Here is a 12,105-nt window from a genome sequence, read left to right on the forward strand (position 1 = left end):
TAAATCAACTAAATAACAGAAAAACTTTGAATTTCTTTATGTGGAAGAAAAGAAGATAAGTGTTTGATAAGTGAATGAAATACATTAAATTATGGGTCAATAGCAGTTTTATTCAAGTAGGATCTTAAAAAGTCAAAAAATATAAATGTAATCATTTTGCGAAAATAGCACAACTTTCCAAATAACATATTGTGGGGCTGTTCATAAATGATGTCACACACCTTGTTACATGCCACGCTATTTTTCATAAACACATTATATATATATTTTTTAAAGCACAATGTCACTTTTCGTTTAGCCCCTGGTCACAAAATGTCACAATTTCATGCAAACCTCCCCCTACTTCCCCTCAAAGAGAGACATCTTTTGTGAACAGCCAATAAGTATAGAAATTCATGAGTACCACTTACTCAAAACCGAAATACAGTCTTAACGAACTCTTCAATGTAAAATTCAACAAAAATGAGTTTTTCAACTGCATTGATTCCAAATATATATATTTATCTGAAACACAATGTTTAGCTTTTACTTAATGAAGTATTTACAAAAAATCGTCGGTTTAGAGGAAAAACGCACTAACTGCACTTTGATTAATTTCTGGAAATGTGGGGGAAATGTAAAAAATAATTATTTAAAAAAAAAAATTGTGGGCGATTTTTTGTTGTAATATTTTTTTGCTTGATGTTCAAGTTCTGATTTAAGCCTGCATTATTGTAATTTTTGATTAATCAAGTGCTAATTACTCCAAATGTGCTAACACCTCAAAATCAACCTAAAGTGCACTTAAAGAGTTTTTCTTCTAAACCGACAAAATACTTGTATTATAAATAATAATATGAAATTCATAACCTAATCCTGAGTATTCAAAACAAGTTCATTATCTTGGCACATAAAATTTACCAAAATAAAAAGTGTATTTGCAATACACATTACATATATATTGTACACATTCTCTTTGCTCTCCGTTCAATAAAAACAAACAAAATCAAAGACAAATACATTCTTTTTAAAGAGACTTTATGAGGAAAAATAGAACGATTTATATTAATTAGTGATTTTACTTCAATCACCATATTCCTCTGAGTCATTTACATAATATGTTTTGGTTGCATTTTAATTACTCTTTGCAAAACAAAATCACATCTATGCAGAGCTTCTGTATAGCTTTTGTCTAAATTGTAAAATTACAAATAATAATAATAATAATAATAATGAATGAATGAACAAATAAAAATAAAACCGAAAGTCATTAAAAAAAAAAAAAACCTTCTGCCAGTAAACGAAAAATGGCATCTTTACATCAACTGAAGTTGAGGGCAATTTAATGTAACAAGACATACACTAGAAATAGCAATTGCTTACAAATTTTAGAATTATAGTTTTATTATACAAAAACAAAAAGGTAAAAATATTAGCTTTTCTAGAAATTTAGTTATTTATTCAGTCAGTAACACCGGTACAATTCACAGCTACATTGGTTTACAATAAACCCAATGTAAATATAAAATTTATATATAAAGTGATGAGCATTTTGCTTTTAATTTCATTTTCAAACAGACACACATGTAAACATGCAATAATATACTTTCTGGGAGAATTTCGACCATGGAGCAACTGGTTTAATTGAAAATCTACCAAGCCTTCCTACCAGCACCCATGAGGTTGCTATTTTTGAATGCTACTGCCCACGTAATCAAACATTTCCCCATCTTAAGTAAGACTTTCAGTTATTTGAGATCCAACAGACAGAATCTTTCCAAATTTTTAGGGGGGGGGGGGGAATGGCAACCCAGTTACACTACATGCAATATACCTACACTTTACTTTTTTTCAATTTGTTCCGTATAACACTCTTCTAACAGATGACTGAAAATCTCATACCTTTCAAAATAACACAATTTTTTATTTTTTATTTTGGCTGTTTTCCGAAGGCAGCAGGTAGCCAACTCTAACAAATACAAAATAAAAACGGTATTTTACATAAAATGTAGTGGATGAGTTCATATTTAATCTTCATATTTTGATAGGTTGAGGAGTCTTTTTTTCCTTCTAGACACGGAAGTGGTTACAAACGCAAGTAGTTTTGAGATATTTACAAGAAAAAAAAGCATTCAGGAGGTATTTAAACTTGTTATAAATGGAATTAAATTGGAAATATATTTGATAATAGGATAACATTTTTCTCATATCACAGTTAGTCAGAATATATCTCGTTCAAAATCATAAAATTCTGCTAAAGAAAAACTCATTGTTATAGAAAGAAAAACTAAAAATTGTTTTGGGGATTTATATTATTTTTATTTAACTGCAATCAAGTGTGCTAAACAGAGCCGCTATGTTTTTGCAAGTTAATTTATAGTGAGCTTAAAATTATTCTGGAAAAGGGGGGGAAGGGGTAATGATGCTTAGTAAACAACTCTACACATTCAAATGAATATTTCTCTGTTTTTGCAGCAAAGACTAAAAAAATTAATTTCATTTTAACTTCCATTATTGATTCTTAACTTTTAAAAGAAAGTTTCAGTGCAGTGCAAGTACTTTTTTTTTCTTCTAGTGAGTTAGTCTGAGGTTAGAGATTGAACAAATAACAAGTTAATTTTAAAAAACTTTGCTGAAAATAAATATTGAGGGTTCGTTGGGCTAGCGCCAGATGTTTTTTTTAGGTGGGGCAAATCTTAAAATTCCCGCCCCAATCCATTTTTTTTTCTTTTTCAAGTTATTATAGCACATTTCAATGAAAAAAATTACAGAAATAGGGAGAATTTGCCACACTCAGAAGTTACTGCCTGGGAGAAGGGCCCGAGCTTGCTCTCGCCTAAATCTGGAACTGCATTGGGCAGACAATATGCAGAAAAAACCATTTCCCTTCATATGTGAGGCAATATTATTCTCTGAATGATGAAAAACATTTTGCAGTATTTCCGCTAAATAATAATTATTTGTCACATTTGGAAGGGGGGGGGGGGGCCTTAAGCTATAGGGAAAGCTAATTGAAAATACAAACTGAGAAATGATAAAAAAAAATTGCTCATCACTAAATTAAAAAGAAAAAGTATTTTTTTTAAAGAAAATGATTGTAACAAATAATGAATAAATTAAATTATAAAATAACACAATTTTTCACTTCAAAACGAAAACAAATGAAAAGTAATGAACACAATAAGTTATATAAATACATATATATATACATAAGCAATTTGCTGCTATTCAAAACTATAGAACGAGTTCAACTGATTCTTAAAACTAAATTAAAAAAAAAAAATAAAAAAGATATTTTGAAGATAGAAAAAAATTAACATTATGGTTAATGAAGAATAAATTCAACGTTGTCCAAAACTAAATTGAAACTAACTGCACAATAAACTCACATTTAGACTACTTTATATCATGGAATATAAATACAGTAAAACCTGTGTAAGTTCATCACTTGCAGTGCAGTATTTCTGAGCTCAACTTAGACAGGAGGTAAACTTACAGAGGTTTACATACATGATAAAATACTAATTCTGTGTCTGACAAAAATGGTCAACTTAGAGAGGTGGTCAACTTACATGAGTAGTCAGCTTTACAGGTTTTACTGAAGAATGAAAATCTACTTAAAAAGGAAATGGAAATTTAAGCACGTAAACAAGTTGTTTTTGGTGAGAATTGTAAATGAAAGAAACAGACATTGTGGTACTACTGCTAAACTGGGAAAAGCAGATCAAACTTTCAGAAAATTTTGAATAATCTTTGATTGTTCTTTTTGATCTATTCTTAGATTTTATTTACTACATTCAATAAATATTCCTCCGTCCCATCGCAAAATTGAATTTTGTATATCCAGATATTTTCAGAACACATATGCGTTAACATATTTGGACTTTTAATCTCTTTTTCATAAAATGTACACTTTTTTTTTGAAACAGTTGAAAAGTATTCAAATTAAATATATATATATATATATATATATATATTGTTTTACATCCCTTGGATGCAGTGGAAGCACTTTCCTTTCAACTGTTGCTAAATGTTTGTTATGTGTTATTTTATTTTAATCTTTGTTACAAAAGCTTTTTTGTATCTTAACCTTTCAATTTACTGAACATCAGTTTTAATCAAACTTATTTTCTGTTCATGAGTTCAAATAGTCAAACTATAAAAAACAGTGCTATCCAAAGTGTATAATAAATAGTGTGAATTACCTATTTCACAGTTTAACAAAAAGGGGAGAAAAAAAGCAAGCATTTATAAAAATAATCATTAAATGTATTACCAAAGTAGTACATTATGTTGTTCACTGCAAAAGGGCACAAATGTATAACGCTAAAAACCCATTGTGCATTTATCACATTGTCGAAATCAAATAAGAAGTCTTAAAAATTAATCTTAGAAAAATACTTTTGAAAAAGAAAGATTTCGATGTCAAAGGTTTAAATGAGATGAATTAAAACAAAACACATGGATGAACTTCTGACATTCATCACAAACTGCATGGTCCCTGGTTGTAAATAATAGAAAAAACTACACAGAACACGAAGGGTCGTTAGGATTTTTAAGACAGCGTATTATTTCTCTTATTGCCATGGTCGTGCCAATTATGCTTCCAGTTAAACCAAACACTATGAGAAAAACATTCTTAATTTTGATGAGCCTCAATTTTCCTCGGCCTGAAACAAAAAAGTTCTTTTAATGCAATAGCAAAGAATCAATGCAGAAATGAAAAGGCAAATAACACAATGTAATTAAAACTGCATTTAAACATAAAATTCGCAAACAGCCATTTTGATATTTTGAGGGTAACAAAGCGAGCTCTTTTATCGGTGCAAAATGGGGAGGTAGACAAGAGTTATGAACTCTTGTATATATACAGCAAAATATGTTTCAAAGAATTCTAATAAAATGAAATATCTTCTTCAAGAAATTAAATTTTCAGTCCTGATTTAACTTCATTACATTGCTTGAATCCCATTGCAATTAACAAAATTAGTGGTCCTTTGACTTTTTTTGTAATTGGATTTCACTGTATCTACATTTATAGGGAGCTCACTCAAGACTTTTACAAGTGTAAAATAACTCTAAGAGAAAGGAAAGTTTCCAAAAAAAAAAAATCTTCAAATGCATAGTTTAATTAGTTTGTCCTTAGGGAAAAAAGCACTAAATTCTTAATAAAAAGAGACCAAAAAGGAACCTCTTTATCACACCTTTTCAGGGTTGCCAACTGCTCTGCATTTTGCGGAGTTGCTCCGCAAAAATAGCGATACTCCGCGGCTCCGCAAAGAATTAATTTTGCTCCGTATTTCCTGCCCGAACATTTCCAAGCTTATATTTTGCTATTGTCATGTCAAACATGTTAATATGGGAAATTATAGATGCTTATACTCAAAGATTAAAATGGTGTTTAAAGCTGTTTTATTAAATTAAGAGTAATTATTTTTATACTCATATTTAAAATGGTTATTAAAGCTCTAAAACAACTTTAGTTAAATGGTTTTAGTTACTTTTATTGATTTTTATACAAAATACCGAATTGCTCTGCAAAATTTCACATTGCTCCTCAAAATCACCACAGATGCTCCTCAAATTGTTTCTCCAAGATTGGCAAACCTGCCTTTTTAATGTTAAAATCAGAGATGCACTGATTAATTGGCAGAAATCAGCAACTTGGTCCTTGGCCAATCACTGATAAAAATCGACCATTTTTTGCCGATTCATATGCTGGAAAATTATTTTTTTACATTAACATTACTTTTCATTGAATAGGAAACTATACTGAATGAGTTTATTACACCTAATCAATAGTTTTGAACTCTAGCAGCCATGTCTTCATTTGGTTCAAAACTTGCAAATTATCTTGGTAAGGGCATGAACACATTTAGATATTTTAGATAAAAAATGCAAATGGATAAAAGTGCTTAAAGGGAAAACTCAAAGCTGAGATTTAAAAGGAAAAAAAGAAAACCCGAGATTTTTTTAAAGGAGCTTTTAAGGGCTTGAAACTAAACTAGGAACTTTCAGGGGGAAAAGGGACCAGTTGGAAGCCCTGTATAAATTATTTCTTTTTGTCTACAGTAAACTCTTGAGTATCTATGGAATAGGTACGGTAACTGTGGATAATTCGCAAAATATAGGTAAAAAACGATATTAGTGTATACAATAGCTTAAAACAATCTTGCTCTTACATACATTTCAACTATAGCTAAATCGACAACAGTACATGTAAAAAATGTACGTAAAAGCAAAAAGAGGATTGCTCATTCTTACTAACATATTACACACATATGAGAACAAATTCTGCAAACAGATTTACTGAAACAGATCAAGCCAGGTTGCACCAAAAATTGGTAGGGTAGGATAGGGGAATTTTTCTCGAACAGACTGGTCCGGTCACTTGTTTACGCATGTATGTATGGTAGATGTAAAGCAGTAAGTAGTGTAGATCTAAAAATCAGTAAGTAATGTAGATCTAAAGCAGTAAGTATAAGTAGTGTTATGAAAAAACCAGGTTTCAACTAGTCAGGTTTTGGTGATGTTGGAAGGTTTAATGTCATTGGAAGGGAGGTGCAAGGAAGAAATATGAATGTAAAAATAGATTTTATACATGTTAAGTAAAAATGGGTGCTTTTATCTACATTCAGTTGATTATCGGCATTTTCTTTTAAAGAGAAAGGCTGCGTATAATCAGGAGTTTACCGTACCTCTACAAATGTACAAAACATAAATGTGTTCATTCAACTGATCTCTTAAGAATATCCTTATCATGATGTAACCTTAACATGATGATGGATGAATCATATGGCCTGTGGTTTCAGTCCGACTCTCAAAGACAGGCCAAGACACTGAACCAGCAGCCTCCCTGGCTCAGATCCAAGGAACTGTTTAACTTGAGTAGGAATGAGATGAAGAAGTCTGTTGGGTTACTAACTGGACACTGCTCTCTTAATAGGCACCTTAATCTGATGGGTGTTACCGACAACCCTTCGTGTAGAGGATGTCATATGGCTGATGAAAGCTCAATTCATGTGCTATGTGAATGTGACTTCTACTCTGCAAAGATTTGAGCACTTGGGATACCACTAGGTAGATCCCTGGGAACTGCCTAGAATTTCGGTTAGGCAACTGCTGAAATTTATTTCTGTTACTGGGCTCCTTTAGTAGTCTAAGCGGGGATAGTACAATAGACCTGAGGTCTCGGTGCTTGCACTAGTTTCAAGCGCCCCCCTTTTCACTTCATACTTTATACTTCAACTCACAAATGCTGGCAATAGTATTTACAGTAGCAATGAGTTGTCGAGAATGAATAACATTTATTTGAGACATCAAAGACTTACCTATACCTGACTCCCAGACCATCACCATTTCTATAATGGGAGGAAATATGAGGGCCAAAGAGCTGCTAGCCATCGCCCCAACCAATGCAATGAACAAATGTAACATAGGAATGACAGCTGCCATCGCAACTGAAAGAAAAAAAAAGCGTGAAATACAAACTCGCAAACATTTTATCACATGACACTTTGAATCATCATTTTGCTTATCAAACACTTCCCACACCAGGATTAGAACTCAGGTGAAAAACAGAGATTGTAATGACACGCCCCTGCAATAAACTACACCGTGCCAGATGAAGTCTGGTACACTGTCTCAACTCAGAACGGCATAGAAAAAGTCAACTCCCCACAGGAGTCCTATGCTTGGATGCCACCTGAATTTGTCAATAGGAGAAAACCAGAAAAATTCTTTTCAGGAAACAATGTTATAACATCAACCTCACTTTCTCATGTCTCAAGGTAACAACTTATAATCAAACCATGTAGGACCTGGATTACCCAAAAGCCTGCTTTATCCTCCAAAATTCTAGGGCACCCAGAATACAAACATATACTTTGTCTTCGCCGCTTCATATTGAATCATTATTTAACAGTACATTTCTAACAAATAAAAAGGCAAACAAAAAGTAGAAGTGATATCATACAACAAATAATGTCCCGCCAAATTTATAAGCCTCTCTTTATCTCTTTTTTAAAACCTATTCTTTTCTGCACTCAAGAATACTTAAATCTTGTGAATAAATGTACGTTTCGAAAGTTTTTTTTTTTAAACTGGAACTTTTAGCATATCAGCGTCTCCTCACACTGCGCTACTGAAATAGTACTTGCAGCGCAAATTAAATTACATATTGTTACATTTACATGAAATTCACATTTAAACAAGAAAGAACAGGCTTCTCATTGGGGGAGGGGGGGTCCTTAGAGGCAATTGCGTTGGATTTAAAATGTCAATGCATTATTGCCATACATGGGGACATGCTCTTTTATTTATTTATTTATTTTTTTTTTTTTTTTGATACAGTGTGCATTGAGTACAAACCTTTTGCACCCCCTCCCCTGGAATAATTTCAAACGATGGGCATGTCATAAAGCAACAGATAAAGTAAAACGATAAAGCATTAAAGTTTGAGGTTCATCTTTAAAGAAAAGGTTTTTCGCACCTAGTAAATCCAAAGAAATCATAAAATGTAACTGCAGAGTGTTTTAAGTCATACAAGTATCCTAGGATAAGGATCGTGCTTAGAGACGCCATTTCAACTACTTGGCAGTTTTAGCCGTACACGGAACGTTCATCAGCAATCTACCAATTCTTGATTTGCCCCCACATCGTACGTCTAGATTTTTTCCTCTACTTAATTTCTGTTTTGTATGCATTTTTATCTCTGATTTCAGAGCATAATATAAGTATCTGTCAATAGACAGCAATAGTTGTATATCATTGACAGATACTTTTCTTGAAAAACCAGTTTTGTGTGTAGATTATAAGTTGTTATAGTTTAGCAATAATTTGAAAATTAGCAGTGAAAATTTAAAACTCTAATTTATATTTCCACAATTACAATGATTTTAATTGTTATTTCCGTTTTATAAATACAAAACATTTTATTAACTGCAATTAAAAAATGACTTTTTTTTTTTGGAAAATACAGTCAAATATATCGAAATCCCAGCAAATTTCTATGTTCACTACATAGAAAAATTGTTTCTATACATTGAAAAAATCTCTATATATCGAACTTTTTTTCGAGACATTCGTAGTTTTTTTTTCACTTTAGACTGTTTGTCTCATGAAAAATGAAGGTTAGTGGAGAAAATTATGATCACTAAAGGTTGCTGCGAAACTCATTAGGAATCTGGGATTCAGGGGTGTGTAGATAGGGTCGTTGTTCCGTTCTGGAGTTCTTACATCCCCTCAAGTTTATTTCAAATCTTAGTTGCAACCAGTAACACTGTAAAATCAGTTTCAAGTTATCGCTTTTGTCTGTTGATTATCATTCCTAGTCTTTTTAGCTTCAGCAAAAATCATTCAAGTTAAGTAGATTGATTTTTTACTTTTCTCTCGATTACATTGTCAAAACGAAAATCCCCTAATGTGGCGGTTCAAGTTGAATTGCCGAAGATTGAAGGTGTATGAAGGCGGGAAAATGTAATTTCTGTTAAATTTTTAACTTATTAACTTTCATTTAATCTGATGCTCGTTTAAATTAGAAATAGGGTTTTATGCACGAAAATTAGTTTTAATTTTAATGTTTTAGGATATTTTTATGATAAAATAAGATTGTTTCTAAATATCGAAATTTCTATATATCGCATTTTTTTCAGGCAATTTGCTACTTCTATATATGGAGGTCTGACTGTAAATGAAATTGTTATGTGGTTAAGCCTGTGAAAATTATAAAGCAGTTTAAACACGCTTTGGAAGCTGCCCAACATAGAACAACAATGGCAAATTTTTAACATAGTCCGACGTAGGATCGCAAAGGAATAAAAGTTAGAGTACTGGGGAAAAAAACATAATTCATTCTTACATGTGATAGAGACCAGAAACGTTCTGAATATATATTCCAGAATCAATTGCTCCTTCTGGCTGAATCGTTGCAGATTAAACTTCGTCTTTACATAAGGCCAGAGAATTTGCAAAGGCACGTACAGCTGAAGAGCGTAAGACAGAAAAATAGCCACAGCAAACATCAATCGAACCACCTCGCTAGTGCTGAAAATAGAGGAAAACATTAAATGGTATGTGGTGTAATGGTTTCAATTTTCAGCGACAAAATAAGAAAGATAATACATGAAATACACCGCCAGCTCAGTCATTTCCAGCCAAGGACTGCCATGTATTTCTGCTTTAGCCCTGGCTATTGGGCGGTAATTTACCGAATATACCATGCCTTGCCTTCAATCCTTGAGTTGAACCGAACCACTGCTTCGGTCACTCGTCTGGTCTGCGCTAATTCTATATTAGCTACCAGTTTGTTTCGCACTCTTGGCTTCCTTAAGAGGTTTTCCACCTCCAGCTCAGTCACTTTCCTATGCCGGGCTGATGAGTGCTAATAAGCATGAAACTGCAGTCCTCGGCTGGAAATGACTGAGCTGGCGGTCTATTTCATGTATTTCTGCTTTAGCCCTGGCGATTTGAGGGTAATTTACTGAAGAAAGATAATGTTTAAAACATCTCAAAACATACATTTTAATTCAATTTTGAAGTATTAATTATAAAACAAAACTAAGGGGTTGTCTATAAATGATGTCATGCTTTGAGGGGGTTCGTGAAATGTTGAGTGTATGATAAGGGAGGTAACAAGAAGAGTGACATCATGCATTTTTTAAAATAAGAATGTGCTTATGAAAAACAGCATGACATGTGACAAAGGTGGAGGTGTGACTCTTGCTGAAACAGGGAGGAAGGGGTCAAATGTGTTGAAAAACAGTGTGATATCATTCATAGACAGACCCTAACAAAAAGTTAAACTTTATATGATTAAATCATTATCTATCTTAATTTTCAGTTATTAGTGACAGCATACATTAGAGGTGATTTGAAAATTTAAAACTATAAGTAATAGTTCATTCTAGAGTAAGATGTGCTACCCTGCCAGTACATTTAACATGAAGGTTTTCCTTTTTCACAAAAACTAAAACTAAAACGCTGCTTTTTTGTTTGTAAGTAGCTCTCTCTATTTATTAAGAAACAGCAAGAAATAATTCATAATTAACCAGCTATACTCTGAAATGAACAATTCTCAAAAATGAGCAATTATAACTGAAAAAGTTGGGAATTTTTCTCCCTAGTGAATCAATATAGTTTTGCTGTCTGAAACATCTTGAGTAAAAAGCTAATTGTTTTTATACACTTTTAAATATTACAAAATTCCAATATTTCAAGTGTGGCAACCTCCCTTCCCCCCCCCCCCCCCTTTGCTGCACTACTGTTTGACTGCAATAAGCTAAACTATAAGGTTTATTTTACATTCCACCAACTGACTTTAACCATGAAATGAACCTGTTCTCTGTGAAGAGGCAAATGGAGCCTATTGTTGAGCACGGTAGCGGCTGAAAATTTGGGTTTCAAAGCGGATTTCAATGTAAAATTGTTTCTTCAACCCGTAAATCAATCCTCTTCCAGATAACTGCTAACATAAATGCATTCCAGGATTCTACAGATTCAATTACAAACAATGACAAACAAATAAAATCTGCATTCCACAACTTGTATTTTAACAGAGTCCATAAATAAATATGGTACATTTGAAAAAAAATGTTTACCACAAAGTAAACAAGTCACATTTTTGAACAGAGATAATGTACAGCATCCACTTTTTTTGAAACAATAAGAAAATGTAAACAAACACTTCTTAATGTTTTAGAGGTACATTATAATTAATATTCAAAAGTTAAATAAAGAAATGTGCATGAAAAATAATTTTTTGAGCAATGATGATTGCTTATTGCTTTCATTTGACTGATTTGAGGTCCTATCATATTATTTTCCGGCCAGCATCCTCTGCAGCATCATCCTTGACCGGCCACCTTACGATGCTGCTCCTCAAGAGAAAATTGTCTCCAGGTTGTGTCCATATCCTACACTTACACGCATACATACACGCACCTGCACACACACAAAAACACAACTACCCACACATTCATGCTTGCACACAGACACAAACACATATGCCTACACACACATACCCGGCCCCCATGCACACACACACTCATACACACAACTACCCACACACTCATGCCTGCACACAGACACAAACACACATGCCTACACACACATACACATACCCCCAGA

General features: G+C 32.8%; 1 protein-coding gene across 2 annotated transcripts in view; it reads right to left on the reverse strand.

Moving 5' to 3' along the window:
* Positions 1 to 3,986: 3,986 nt before the first annotated feature.
* The window catches only part of LOC129219743 (proton-coupled amino acid transporter-like protein CG1139), a 50,015-nt gene continuing 41,896 nt past the window's right edge, over positions 3,987 to 12,105 (reverse strand). For both annotated transcript variants that reach the window (XM_054854032.1, XM_054854033.1), the window contains exons 9-11: positions 9,839 to 10,023; positions 7,311 to 7,439; positions 3,987 to 4,649 (exon numbers count right to left, since the gene is read on the reverse strand). In XM_054854032.1, coding sequence (XP_054710007.1) covers positions 4,504 to 4,649; positions 7,311 to 7,439; positions 9,839 to 10,023 — 460 coding nt within the window. In that variant the 3' untranslated portion in view covers positions 3,987 to 4,503. The remainder of the gene's footprint in view (positions 4,650 to 7,310; positions 7,440 to 9,838; positions 10,024 to 12,105) is intronic.

Source organism: Uloborus diversus, chromosome 4, assembly GCF_026930045.1.
Source record: "Uloborus diversus isolate 005 chromosome 4, Udiv.v.3.1, whole genome shotgun sequence".
Lineage (NCBI taxonomy): Eukaryota > Metazoa > Arthropoda > Arachnida > Araneae > Uloboridae > Uloborus > Uloborus diversus.